General features: G+C 43.2%; 1 protein-coding gene across 1 annotated transcript; it reads right to left on the reverse strand.

The window, feature by feature from the left end:
- Positions 1 to 1382: 1382 nt before the first annotated feature.
- Positions 1383 to 14469, reverse strand: klf15 (Kruppel like factor 15). Its single transcript, XM_063015274.1, has 3 exons — positions 14324 to 14469; positions 11111 to 12331; positions 1383 to 2985 (listed from the first exon to the last, which is right to left on the reverse strand). The coding sequence occupies exons 2-3, from the start codon at positions 12253 to 12255 to the stop codon at positions 2817 to 2819; spliced, it is 1314 nt and encodes a 437-aa protein (XP_062871344.1). The 5' UTR covers positions 12256 to 12331; positions 14324 to 14469; the 3' UTR covers positions 1383 to 2816.
- Positions 14470 to 15067: the final 598 nt, after the last annotated feature.

Consider the following 15067-nt stretch of genomic DNA (forward strand, 5'->3'; position numbering starts at 1 on the left):
TGAAGCATTGATTGAAAGGGGCTTGTTCAAAATAATAGCAGTGAGAAGTTCAATTGGTGAAGTCATTCATTCTGCAGAAGAATGGGTGTCAATTTTGGCCCTTATTTAAGGTAGGAGGGGGGCAAATGTTGCACAGGTTGGTCATAGCGCATTTCCTTCTGAAATACTGGGTAAAATGGGTTGTTCCAGACATTGTTCTGATGAACAGCGTACTTTGATTAAAAAGTTGATTGTAGAGAGAAAAAACATACAGAGAAGTGCAGCAATGATAGGCTGCTCAGCTAAAATGATCTCAAATGCCTTAAAGTGACAACCAAAACCTGAAAGATGCAGAAGGAAGCGTGGAACTACTGTTTGAATGGATCAAGGAATAGCCAGAATGGCAAAGGTTCAGCCAGTGATCACCTCCAGAAAGATCAAGGAACATCTAAAGTTACCAGTGAGTACAGAAGATGATTAAGTAAAGCCAATTTACCAGCAAGAACTCCTTGCAAAGTCCCGTTGTTAAGATAAAGACGTGTCCTGAATGGGTTCAAATTTGCCAAGGAACACATTGACTGGTCCAAAGAGAAATGGCTCAACATTTTGTGGACTGGTGAAAGCAAAATTGTTCTTTTTGGGTCAAGTGGCCATAGACAGTATGTCAGACGACCCTCGAGCACTGAATTCGAGCCAAAGTTCACTGTGAAGACAGTAAAGCATGGTGGTACAAAACTATGATATGAGGATGTTTTTCATACCATGGTGTTACGCCTATTTATCACATACGAGGGATCATGGATCAGTTTAAATATATCAGAATACTTGAGGAGATCATGTTGCCCTATGTCGAAGAAGAAATGCCCTTAAAATAGGTGTTTTAACATGACAATGACCCAAAACATCTTGGTTACAGACAAACAAGATTGAGGTAATAGAGTGGCCAGCCCAATCCCCTGACTTCAATCACATAGAGAACTTGTGGGCTGATATCTGAAACGCGTTTTTTTGAGGCAAAACCCAAAATTGCAGAAGAACTGTGGAATGTAGTCTAATCATTCTGGACTGGAATACCTGTTCAGAGGTGCCAGAAGTTGGTCGACTCCATGCAACACAGATCTCGGAAACAATTGTTATGCCACTAAATATTAGTTCAGTAATTTAAAGTAAAGTGAAACCTCAAACATTTTTAGTTTATAGATACATTTTTTGAGTTTTTAAAGAAAAATGCTGCACTGCAATTTTTTTGAACAGCCTAATAATCATTTTTCTTAACTTTCTGTAAAGGATTAACACAAACTGGCTAAATGTTGTTAATGTTTTGATTTAGAATTAAAAGTGTAGTATTTTCAGTGCATTTGCATTTATGGAAATAAAAGTTATTATAATGATTCTGTGCTTTATTCACTTTTTTAAAATCACTGCTATTTTTTTGAACACTACTGTAAATATTACTACAGTAAGAGGAAAATTCTCTCCTCTCTCTTTTCTTTTTGATAGTTAATTATTTAGAACAGCTCGACCCTCAATGACCCACAAGATTAGAGAGAAACTATATTTGCTGGCTGCAAACAAATTTAGATAAGCCCAGCTCGCAGGTTGAGAACCCTTGTAGCTCAACGTCAAGACTGACGTTCCATCAGATACGTGTTGTAATGTAGAAACTTAGATGCATTTCTCTTACTATGTACTGATGCAGCCTTTTGTCAAACGTGTTAATGAGTACATGAAGTCCCTGTACCACTCTGTGTCCACTCTGTGTCCACTGTGTCCAGTCTGTCTCTGAATTTTTAACTGAATAACTACAGCATTGTGTTATATAATACAGGCTATTAAAATCTAAAAATCAGTAATCACTTCAATTTAATGTGAATGATTTTTCTGTTATTACAAACTGTTTATTTATAGTGGCATTTATTAATAAAGCACTAAATTTGGGTAACAATTTGAACATTTTGATTCATGATGTGGTCTAAAGGTGATCAGGGCTTTTCTGTAGCTGCTTCCCAAGTTATAGAACGATGTATCTATATCTATTTTATGTATCCAAACTGAAGATCTATTTATTTTCTCAAGGTTTTGGTCTTACGTTGGTTTTCTGTAGCGATTGTGTTCATGTTATTCTTGTTGTTTATTTATTTATATCAACTATTTAATATGTTTGTTATGATTATTATATCATGATGATTTATTGTCCAGCACCTGACACATGACACTCGATGTCTTCGAAAGCGCTGTATAAATAAATATGACCTGACTATAAAAACACTGGAGTATTCCATAAACATATCACAGTTTACAAGCAGATCCGGGTTGGCTGATAGCTTGTAGCGTCCTGACGACGATCAGTAGTTCGAATGAAGCCACGTTTACGGTTTTCCAGAACTACAGACTTAGACTTGGCAAGAGAGGCATCGTAATGATAAGGAATGCCGATGCATTCAAGACAGACCGAGACGTCGATAACGACGTCAACAAGTTTCTCCTAAAGGTAGAAAAATACTTTGCATAGAACGTAACGCGAATAGAAAACTATTAAACTATCAAAACGCTAACGGCTACAAAAATACAATCTATAAGAACAACAGGACATCATTAAAGATGCGTCAAGTAACAGTCTGTCGTCGCTCCCTCAGTCCGGCATTGCTTTCCCCAATAAATTATCACAGTACCACAATTGAGAATTTTTCCTCGTGCACCTCGAACTTCTCACCGATTCTGACCTCCGTCACACCTCCGTCTCATTTTCACTCTTTCACTCTCACTTGGTCACATGTTTCCTCTCTCTCTCTCTGTGGCGTCTCGGTGCCCCCCCGGTGTGACGGGATCACATGAGGTCAGTGTGAAGAGCGTGCCGTCCTGCTGCTTCGTGGAAAGCGATGGACTTTGATGTGTTTGGACAGGTGATCGCTGCGGGCGAATTTCTTCTCGCAGATGTGACACTGGTATGGCTTCACTCCAGAGTGAGAGCGTCTGTGGCGCGACAGCTCGTCCGATCGGGAGAATCTACCAGAACGACACACACACCCAAACACACTGCGGTCAGTCTGTGTATACAATCATATACGTTATTACATATACAATCATTTATATTATTATATACACAATCATACACATTACTGCATATACAATCATGTATATTATTATATATCCAATCATATACGTTATAACATAATCATACATGTTATTACATATACAATCTTGTATATTATTATATACACAATCATACACATTACTGCATATACAATCATGTATATTATTATATATCCAATCATATACGTTATAACATAATCATACATGTTATTACATATACAATCTTGTATATTATTATATACACAATCATATGTTATTGCATATACAATTATATATATTATTATTATATACAATCATATACAATATAACATATACATATAGGTTATTACATATACAATCTTGTATATTATTATATATCCAATCATATATATTATTACTCATACACTCATGTATATTATTATATACATAATATACAATCATGTACAATATATGTATATATATACTCATGTATATTATTATATACATAATATACAGTCATGTACATTATTATATATACAATCTTGTATATCATTACATACACAGTCATGTACATTATTACATATATAATCATGTATATTATTACATACACAATATATAGTCATGTACATTTTTACATATACAACCATATACAAGATACAAAATTGCTGTAGGTGTGTGTGCCCTGTGATGGACTGGCGCACAGTGAATTGCACCCACTGGACCCTGACCAGGCTAAAGCGGTGGTAAATGAATTAAGGTCCGACTCTACCAAGTGTTCGTAATAAAGTGGCCAGTAAGTATATGAGCACAATTCTGTACTCAGTGTGTCAAAAAGAAAATAATAATAATTATAATAATAAGCACATTTAGGATGAAAACATCGAAGCAGCAGCAGAAAGTTAAACTAGCGAGTCAGGACGAACGCTGTCTGAAGCAGCCGCGCTCTCCCTGTATCTGTCAGCTGCTCTGATTGGCATCCGCTGACACAACAGCGCGTTTAAATCTGTCAGACACTCGCTCTCTTCACTAGAAGGTCTGAGCCTCGAGCACTCGGGGATTCACCCCCCACTCCAGCGCCCGGGCCTTTAAAACCCGCTCTGTGTCACCCGCACGTACCGGCCAACAAGAGCTTCATTCACTCAGAGCTGGAAACTCAAAGCATTTACATGTTCTGCATTTTATCCAAAACGACTTACAGTACTGTGACACTATACAGTCTGAGCAATTGAGGGTTAAGGGCCTTGCTTAAGGGCCCAGCAGCAGCAACCTGGCAGTGATGGGGCTTGAACCAGCGACCTTCTGATTACTAGTTCAGCCAAACAAATACCCTAAGAACTAACAGGCCACTAGATTCTGGATCCAGTTCCATTCAAACAAACAAATTCGGCTCTTACAGGAGTGACGTACAGCAAGGCTAATTTAGCAAGCATTTGGGGTAGCTCTGTCGCCTCACAGCAAGAAGGTCATGTGTTTGATCCCTTTCTGTGTGGATTTGCATGTTCTTCCTGTGTCTGTGTCCAGTCCAAAGACCTGCACTCAGGTTGTGTGTGTGTGTGTGTTTGCCATGTGATGCCTTGTGACCTCTCCAGGGTGTTTCCTGCCTTTCATCCAATATATCAGACCCACCGCGACCCTGACCAGGATAAAGCGGTGGTAAAACAGACAATGAATGAATGAAATAATAATAATAATAATAATAATAGGCAACCCACACAGACAGGATGGAGAACATGCAAACTTAATCACCCATTTAGTCATTTACCTACACCGAGGGGTCATTAAGAGCTGCCAATCCACCTTCTGCATGTCTTGTCAGCAGAACAAAGCTCATAGCAACATAAAAACAGTCAGGATATTTGAAGCCAGGTCCTCAGGATCGTCATTGTGCGGCACCATGATGTTCCTAGTAAAACTTGTACCTAGTATACTAGTTTACCCAGCACTTCATCTTGGGCTGGGCCTTGGTAGATCTGGGAAGGATGGGGGGGGGGACACTGGATGCGAAGCAGGTATATGCCCCGGACAGGGTTCCAATTCATATCACGAATTCAACCCATATTCATGACTGAAGCCAATCATTCTAAATTGGTTGGGTTTAAGAGGTCTACCAGTAGGAAATACATGTGACCCTGGAGCTGCGTGGCACCCACACCACATGCTGCATCATCCAGCTGCCCCAGAGTAACTTTTACCTTTTAGCAAATATCAAATCACTGCGCAGATGAATAGCACGTCTGCGCTATTCTTAGAAACGATACACAGATTAGCCTTTGACCGTCGCCGTTTTCTGAGGGTTGGTTGCGTGTCTGCGGGTAAAAATAAGTGGTGTAATAAATGACTAACCGCTTTCCCAACCTGGCACGCTTCCATTTAGGTTTCGGGCGAGGGTAGCATCTCTTGTGAATATATTAGGAACATGTGTGCAGTGTTTGCGGGTTCTGTTTATTCCCCGCTGGCTTTCCCGACCACTTTGGACAAGGAGGACACGTCTGCCGCCCGGCAAAACGGCCAAACTATCAAAGCGAACCCTCATGCTGCTATCTATAGACAAGACAGGTAAACAGACGGCTATATTTTGGGTAGCGCCGGCTCCTCTGTGTGTCCAGTATGCAGGTATGGTGGAGTTACCATCCACCACACACTGAGCTTTGTTCCAGCACACTCCATAACACCAGCAGTAATTGGAACTCCACACACACACACACACAATCATAGCAGGCTCGTGGTTTTGAACGTAGCACGATCTCACACCGCACAGTTCTGGCTCATTCGTAACTTGGCTGCTTTGCATGCTATGCAATTACACCAACGTTAATTGCGCGTCGTTTAGCGTGCCGCGCGGGACCGAGGTGTGTTTTATCAGGCCTCTGTGACTGAACACAAGGGTACGTGGTGTTTGTATAGTAAATTTTGCGCGAGGCAACTTTTCCATATGCGTTCGAAACCCTCGCCCTCCTGAATTTATGATGTGCAAAGACGCTCCGATGATGAAGCTGTCAGGATTTACTTACTTACTTTAAAGCTCCTGTTGCCAGGAGGGTTTTGAATGATTGTGTGTTTTACTTGCAGCGTACCGAAGGAACGCTCAATACGCTGATGAAACGGCAGGGCAGCTTGGCAGCGGGCCGCTCGTCCTGCCCTCTCGTTTAGTTTTCCAGTCTGAAATCATATCTAGTGAAGTGGATTTCAACACGCGACACACTGAAGGCCAAACGCTGACACAACCGCGGTACGGTAGCTGGGCCAAATCAGGACGATGATAAGCTCGGTGCATGGCATAGCACGCACAGACGTTTTACTCCAGACAACACAGACCGATGGAACCAAGAGACTGAGAAAGTGCTGATGATCCCACAGGCAGTCTGCCCGACTCTGTCTTTAACATTAACTTACTTCAATGGGTATTATAAGGAAGAAAATCCACCTACTGCCATGTTTTTACGGCGTGACTTGTGCTTGTTCAGGGCCACCACAGAGCAGGTATTATTTAGGTGGTGGATGATTCTCAGCACTGCAGTGACACTGACATGGTGGTGGTGTGTTAGTGTGTGTTGTGCTGGTATGAGTGGATCAGACACAGCAGCGTTGATGGAGTTTTTAAATACCGTGTCCACTCACTGTGCTGCCCACGGGGCGCTGTTGGCTGGATATTTTTGGTTGGTGGACTATTCTCAGTCCAGCAGTGACAGTGAGGTGTTTAAAAACTCCAGCAACGCTGCTGTGTCTGATCCACTCATACCAGCACAACACACACTAACACACCACCACCATGTCAGTGTCACTGCAGTGCTGAGAATCATCCACCACCTAAATAATACCTGCTCTGTGGTGGTCCTGTGGGGGTCCTGACCATTGAAGAACAGCATGAAAGGGGGTAACAAAGTATGCAGAAAAACAGATGGACTACAATCAGTAATTGTAGAACTACAAAGTGCTTCTATATGGTAAGTAGAGCTGATAAAATGGACAGTGAGTGTAGAAACAAGGAGGTGGTTTTGATGTTATGGCTGATAAGTTCCCACTACACGACTTGATCCTGTCTGGTCTCCCAAACTACGTTTTGTCACAAAAACACACGGGAAGTGACAGGGCTGTAACAATACCATGTCCAAAAATGCACGTCAGTTCTGTTCTTCAGAGAGAGCAATTGAGGGTTAAGGACCTCGCTCAAGGGCCCAACAGTGAGAACCTGGCAACCTTCTGATTACTGGACCAGTATCTTAACCACTAGGCTACAGCTGCCCAGGTTTTTGCAGTGAAAACATAGGCGTTGTGGTTTGGCGTGGACATTAAGGTCACAAATACTGTAAAGCTTGTGTGTATGCTGATGTATTCTGATAAAACTACATTTTGCTGTAGCCATGGTTGAGAGATCGAGAGCCCCGAGCGAACGTCGATTTGCCTCCGAGCTGGTGACTTCAGGTCAGGACATTGTATGTCAGGCCTCACTGGTGCCAAAAAACTAAAGACTGTACGCAATGGGAGCAAACATTAGTAGCTGTAGGGGCAAAGTCTGCCATCACTTCAAAGGCTTTATCTAATCTGGAACCAGCAAAGATAACTCTGAACGAGTCCGCATTCAAAGATCAGCCTGCATACAGCTATTCAAGTTCTTTCTTCTTAAATCTTCCAAAACCTGAGGTCAAGAAGATGATCCTTCTTGTACTGTTCACTTAGGGTCATCACAATTTCATTCAAGGCTACTTCTCTGGTGCAGATATACAAGATAACAGACAAAAACATAAGACCAAGGTGCACAGAGAGTCAATACAGGATATTTACAGATCTGAGGTAGTATTAAAGTGTAAAGCGTAGGTGTTAATGTGCATTAATGAGGTTCTGGGTCCTGTGTGCAAATGTGTCTCAAACGTCAGCACAGATCTGCAATTTGATCTGCTGTTGACCCCTGATTGAGGTTCGTTCCTAAATGGTCAACAGGGACAGTGATCCGCTCTGCTGCTTTCACAACGCTCGGCCACTGATCAGCTCGACAGTCCTCCAGCTCAGTGTTTAAGAGTTTAAGGTTCTGATCTAGTAATCAGAAGGTTGCTGGTTCAAGCCCCACCACCGCCAATTTGCCACTGCTGGGCCCCTGAGATTAATCCTGAACTCTCAATCTACACTCACTGTCCATTTTATCAGCTCCACTTACCACATAGAAGCACTTTATAGTTCTACAATTACTGACTGTAGTCCATCTGTTTCTCTACATGCTTTGTTACCCCCTTTCATGCTGTTCTTCAATGGTCAGGACCCCCACAGGACCACCACAGAGCAGGTATTATTTAGGTGGTGGATGATTCTCAGCACTGCAGTGACACTGACATGGTGGTGGTGTGTTAGTGTGTGTTGTGCTGGTATGAGTGGATCAGACACAGCAGCTCTGCTGGAGTTTTTAAATACCGTGTCCACTTACTGTCCACTCTATTAGACACTCCTACCTAGTTGGTCCACCTGCTGCTGTGTCTGATCCACTCATACCAGCACAACACACACTAACACACCACCACCATGTCAGTGTCACTGCAGTGCTGAGAATCATCCACCACCTAAATAATACCTGCTCTGTGGTGGTCCTGTGGGGGTCCTGACCATTGAAGAACAGGGTGAAAGCATGCTAAAAAGTATGTAGAGAAACAGATGGACTACAGTCAGTAATTGTAGAACTAAAGTGCTTCTATGTGGTAAGTGGAGCTGATAAAATGGACAGTGAGTGTAGAAACAAGGAGGTGGTTTTAATGTTATGGCTGATCAGTGTACACTGGTATTAAAAACATAATCAGCGCTGGTTAAGCTTTACATTACCATTCGGCAGACATGCTGCGTTTGCTAACGTTACAAAATCAAACACACACAGATGTTTATTTTACTGTGTAGAAACATACTGGTATAGGTTTTATATACTTATATAAAGTTATACTTATGTAAAATCACTTGTATATGCTTAAAGCACTGCAACAAAAAATGTACACTTAATGTATGTGTGTGTGTGTGTGCACATGTGCGTGCCAGGCCGGCTTTAAGGGGGCCTCAAACTTTACTCAGCCTGGGGCCACAACATGGTTTAATCCGAGCCTGCATGTGCTCAACCTTCGTACTGCAGGGGTGTGTAGAAGTGTGTGCAGTCTCAACAAGCACAGAGTTTAGTTATGTAATAAAGCAGCAACAACCGGGGTCAACATGGCACCAAAGACCCAGTACCAATGAGGACAGGAGGTAGTAATTCTGTTTTTATAAGGTACGAGGGATCTTCAAAAAGTTTCCGCACTTTTATATGTTGGTTATAAGCGGTGAAGGTGGGAGGAGGAGTAATCGGTCATGTCTGAGAGACTGAGAGACGCTTATAGTCCAGCTGATTTGGACGCTCAACAACGCATCAGTGGCTACGAGCCCAAAACATTTATTGCTGACGGCGTTAAAAAGTCGGTACGACGCTGGGAAAATGCATCGGAAAGGTGACGATGTAGAAAAGTGATGGAGTTTGTTTTTGGAATTCTTAATAAATAGAGTTAAATCAAGTGCGGAAACTTTTTGAAGATCCCTCGTAGGTCTGATGTATTGGACTGGGACGCGGGTGCAGAATTGGGATTCGGCTCCTGCTTGACAGGAATGGATGACCGGCATCCCTGAACCCTCCATTACCACCCAGGCTCCTTTACGGACTCGTTTCAAATGACTCCGACTCGACTCATGACTCGCAAAAAATTACTTGTGGACAACAAAAGTCAGCAACATTAGTTACGTGTGACAATTATATATATATATGATCCGACATCATTCTAATCGTGTCATTTTCTGCTCTCTAATAATAATAATAATAACGCTCCGGCCGTCTTAACCCGCAACGCACGCAATGGCTAAGTGTTCCAGCCAGCTTCCGCCGAAGTGATGAAGCGTCGCTCCCTACTTAAAATGGTGGAATACCCTACGTAGTGCACTTCACAGTAACAGATAATGTGAATGGAACGCTCCTACAGAATTGGCGCTAATGATTGTAAGAACCGCTTTCTGAACCAATCAGACCTTCAGATTGTAATTTTTAGTAAGAAATGCTGTTATTTGCATTTATTCAAATGTTCGTGTTTTACTTCACAACCGGTAAAAGTTTGGAGGTTTTTAATTATAAGCACATTTACAAAATAACAGATTCTATTCCTATTAGGACACACGCTTATAAATTTAATAGCATCTGGAACAACATAAGCTAAGGTAAGCAGCGGTTATGGATTTTTTGCTGTGTTTGGGATTTTGGCCGCTGTGCCGTGATTTGCAAAACGTCAGTTTAAACTTTTAACTGGTACCTAGGAAAGTAAAACGGTTAAATACACTCGCTAATCTGTTGTTGTTTTTTATTTGAACTAACAGGTTATTTGTTTATTTCTACGCTACATTTCCAATATATGTTTTGTGTAGATTATATTGACTCGTGACTTGACTCGGACTCGTATTTTGTGACTTGTGAACATCTCTGCTTTTCACTACAGTCTGAGGGTTTGTGGACGGTCCGGTTGAATCCTGGCCACTCTTTGGCTTAGAGTCGGTCATTTCCTGTTTTTTATGTCTGTTTTTATGGAGTATAACTCACTACCGCAAGTCAAAATCCATCACCCATGCAAATTATGAAGTTTACTTTTCTTGACATCTCTGTGTGTGAACGCTAAGCCGGTAATGCACGGCCGCGAGGCATGAGAGAGGGATGAGAGAGGTACAAATGCTCCTTTAAAACGCAAATCTCTAAATCCCCCACCCCCTGTTGGGGGAGTAGCTCATATCTGTATAAAGATTTAACATTTAGATAAAAGTTTACAAGCTACATGTTTGGAAACTGACTACTCGACTGTAGAATACCTTTAGGAGACATTCCAGTGTCTGCTTTATTTATTATTATGTTTATATTAATGCACACACATCCATTAAATATATCATTAAAAATGCATAGTTAAAAAAATATAGTTGGTTCAGTACTAATTGGAATTTTGCATTCACTGTGCACTAAGTTTGACCAGTATTTCGGTATGGACAGCCAAAAATCATATTATTATTATTATATTATGGGCGATTGAAAATTTTCAGAACTTACCTCCATGCACAGCCCGGCCAAGTACACGCGAAAGGCTTCTCGCCCGTGTGCCTCCTCAGATGGGCCTTTAAATGGCTGCTCTTGGTGTACATCTTGGCGCAGCCTGGAAAAGTGCACTTGTGCATTTTAATGAGGTCGGCTACCGAGCTCTTCTGGAATTTCTGACCCCCGACAAGAAGTCCTGCTCCCTGGGCCCCGCCGGCTCCGTTCTCCCCCTGTCCTAAGGGTTTGGCGGCGATGGGGACCGGGGCTATGCGGACGAACTTCGACGAGGCGCTGCTGAGACTGGCCGGTGGCATGACCTGAGGAACCAGGGCGAAAGTCTGACCCTGGATGTTGACCAGCAGCTGAGTGATTTTGATGTCTGACGTGGGGGACTGGGACGCCGGCGTGGAACTGGGATTCGGCTCCTGCTTGACCGGAATGGACTGGATCTGCAGGATGACCGGCACCCCCGAATCCGTTAGCGCCGCCTTCCCGGACTCCTTTTTCACTCCGGTATGAAGGTTTGTGGACGGTCCGGTCGAATTCTGGTCACTTTTTGGCTCAGAGTCGGTAATTTCCATTTCATTTAATACCGGCACTGTTTGGTCAAAGTTTTGTGTTTCCGTCTCGGACAGAGCGCTGGACACGATACCATCTCCTGCTTTCTCCTTCAAGGCTACGACCTCCATGTTCTCCTCGAGAAACTCCTCGATCTCATCCAACGTGGGCTGAAACAAAAGCCCTGCCTGGTCCTCCAGCTCTGCAGGAAAAACGGGGAAATCAAAGCACTCCTCTTTGGTGGCCCGATCCCTTCGAGACTCCCAGGCCAGACCCATCGGAAGGACGGGAGGAACGATGGCGGGGGTTAACGCTGTGGAGGAAGACGCCGGGGTCTGGGTGGCCTGAGAAAGAAGGAAGTCCAGGAATCCATCCTGGCTCTCGCTGCTCGAGCTGCTGCTGCACCTGGAGCCCAGGACCAGGGACTCGGGGCTGGAGCAGGACCGCGAGCTGGACGAGTCGCTCAGCTCGTCCTCGGAGAACGGAGACGGCAGCGCTTGGTAGAGCCTCTCGTCGGTCACCATGTCCGATCGGTGTTGGACTAGTATGGAAAGGCTGTGAGGTGGGAACGTTTCTTCATCTGATAGCAAGCAGTCCACCATTCCTGGTCACCACCCGCGTGGATTCGTTTCTTCTCCGCTTGCTTGTTGTTGTGAACGTTTCAGCACTCGAGCTCTTCTGGAGAAACAGATTAAAATCAGAGGTGAATCCATGAGGTGTGACCTGACTCGTACACACTAAATAGCTGTGTGTGTATATGAAGAGTACGAAGCATGACAGAATTAGAAAGCTAGGATGGCTGCCAAAACAGGTCGTAAAAAGACATTTTATGGAGACGCGCCCTGTTTAAAATAAAATCATTATCTGACTGACGTGGCATTTAAATGCAGAACCTGGATTGTTTTTGTAATGTTGGTTGTTTCTGACCAAATCGGCATCAAATGTTGGGGCTGTGGTAGTTATGGTTAACTTAAATACCATTAATTTGTGCCTAAAATTAGTCTTAATCACTTGTTTTTTTCTTTCAGCTGCTTCCATATTCAGGGGTCCACATACCAGTTTTGGTCTGGTTTTTCTGTCCTCTGGACTTGGGACAGGCATCGAAAATGCACTGACGTGTGTCTCCCTGTTTACGAGGTCATCAATGGTTGCCAATGACGTCCAAACAGACGCCTGACGGGCCGATAGCACTGCTGAGATTTGAACCCTGGATTCACAAACCTCAACAATTTTGGGCAAGTGAATGGCAAGCGCCCCTGTTCTTAACCATTAAGATCATTGATTCTCTGTTTGTGTGTGTGTGTGTGTGTGTGTGTGTGTGTGTGTGTGTGTGTGTGTGTGTGTGTGTGTGTGTGTGTGTTTTAAATTCAGTAATCTGGCTTCAGTCTGTACATACTACTGGTAGTTTTAGAACAACATCCAAAGACAAATTGACTACACTAAATTGGGAGAAAATGGAAGTGAATCCCTCAGACCGGTCAACTGCGTCTGTTGAGTACCCATCCAGGCCGGTAGCACAGCTCAGACTTAAACTCAAAGAATAGAGTCTGGAGGTGGTGGACTGGTGTTCTAGACCGCTGCACCACCTACACACCTCCACAGCTGTCTAAAAAAGCCAAATCCTCCCGCTTGTAAGGTAACATCTGTCTGCTAAATGTGAGTGAGTGAGCGAGTGAGTTCACAGTTCATTAACTGCTTTGCATCGACTGATATAAATATTCCACCACCAGTGACCTGTTATACACTGTGACGTCTACCGAGACAAACCTAAGTATTTTTATTAGCCGTTTCATTCCGATCAGGGTCATGGTGGGTCCAGCACCACTTGTTAACACTAGCTGCACCTCTGACAGATCGTCAAACCACCCGGGGCCAGCATTTACATATTTCAACATACTTTACGGGAGGTAGAAAGAAACTGAATACCTGCAGGGGAGCCTCACACATATGAGTGAAGATTTAAAACTGGAATGACTGGAAGTGAGGATCGAACCCGGGTCTACCCACTGGACCAGCTGAGCCACCGTGGGAGGCCTACACGAATTTATAGACTGTTTAATTAGACTGCAAGTCTGTAAATGAACATTAACTGTTAACTAACTTGTGGTACCTCCAAGGAACTCAATTTCTAAATAGCTGGTAAATTACTGACTTTATGTCTTAACTATAAAAGTATAACAATTAATGAAACCTGGAGCAACTGGACGTGAGTGTGGATCGAACCCGGGTCAACGCACTGACGTCCAACCCTAATTCATGCTGTTTAAATGGACTCCTCTCCAGGTTCATGTGTTCCTCCAAGTGTCTGATCCAAGATTTCTAATTCGTTTATCTTCATATCTTTTAAATTAATCAGTCAGGTTGCCAGGGATTGTTTTTTTAAACAATGCAGCCTGTATGCAAATGAGCCTTGATCATATTAATAGATCCCACTATTACATACAGACCCAAGTTGGTTGCATGTTCAATAGTGCGCAAATAAAGAACTCCAGGACGCATTAATGACCCAGGACGCACCGAGTGCCTGACCAGTCCAGCCTCTTTCAGCTCGTGAGGAGATATAATGATAAACGTGTGTATTTTAATGTATCCGACTCTGTGCGTCTCATGACTCGAAAGAGTCGCGTCATGATTAAACCACCCACCCAAACCCACGGGGATCCGACTCACCTGTGGAGATCCACGGCATGCGGTGTGTCCGGGGTGTGCGGTGTGTCCGGGGTCTGCAGTAAAAGTCCTGTGTGTTTTCCTCCTGGTGTTATTAGGTTTAGATCAGTGCGGGTTTTTAACCTTGAGTTGCGCTCCTGCTCGCTCACTGCGTTCCTACATTACTGTCACATGATCTGCGCAACTGGTGCTTTTAACTGCACCGATCTCTCTCACTCACTCTCTCACTTTTACTCTCTCTCTCACTCTCTCACTTTTACTCTCTCACTCACTCTCTCACTTTTACTCTCTCTCACTCTCTCTCTCACTCACTCTCTCACTTTTACTCTCTCACTCACTCTCTCACTTTTACTCTCTCACTCTCACTTTTACTCTCACTCTAACTTTAACATTCACTCACTTTCTCGCTTTTACATTCTCTCACTCACTCACTTTAACTCTCTCACTCACTTTTACTCTCTCACTTTTATGCTCTCACTCACATTTACTCTCACTCTCTGTTACATTCAGTCACTTTCTCGCTTTTACATTATCTCACTCACTCTTACTTTCTCACTCACTTTCACTCTCTCACTTTTACTCACTTTCACTGTCACCCACTTTTATTCTCTCACTCACTATCTTATTCACTTTCACTCTCTCACTGTTGTACTCACTTTTACTCTCACTCACTCACTTTTACTCTCTCAGTCACTCACTGAATTTTACTTTCTCACTCACTCACTTTCTCACTCAAACTCAAAAGAA

This window comes from Trichomycterus rosablanca, chromosome 19 (genome assembly GCF_030014385.1).
Source record: "Trichomycterus rosablanca isolate fTriRos1 chromosome 19, fTriRos1.hap1, whole genome shotgun sequence".
In the NCBI taxonomy this organism is placed as follows: Eukaryota; Metazoa; Chordata; class Actinopteri; order Siluriformes; family Trichomycteridae; genus Trichomycterus; species Trichomycterus rosablanca.

Bases quoted from the DNA above. Each gene is read 5' to 3' on its own strand.
- klf15 (XM_063015274.1), bottom strand. From the start codon at position 12,255: ATGGTGGACTGCTTGCTATCAGATGAAGAAACGTTCCCACCTCACAGC. The intron at 2,986-11,110 runs GTAAGTTCTGAA...TCGTTCTGGTAG, and splicing joins TGGCCGGGCTGTGCATGGAG to ATTCTCCCGATCGGACGAGC.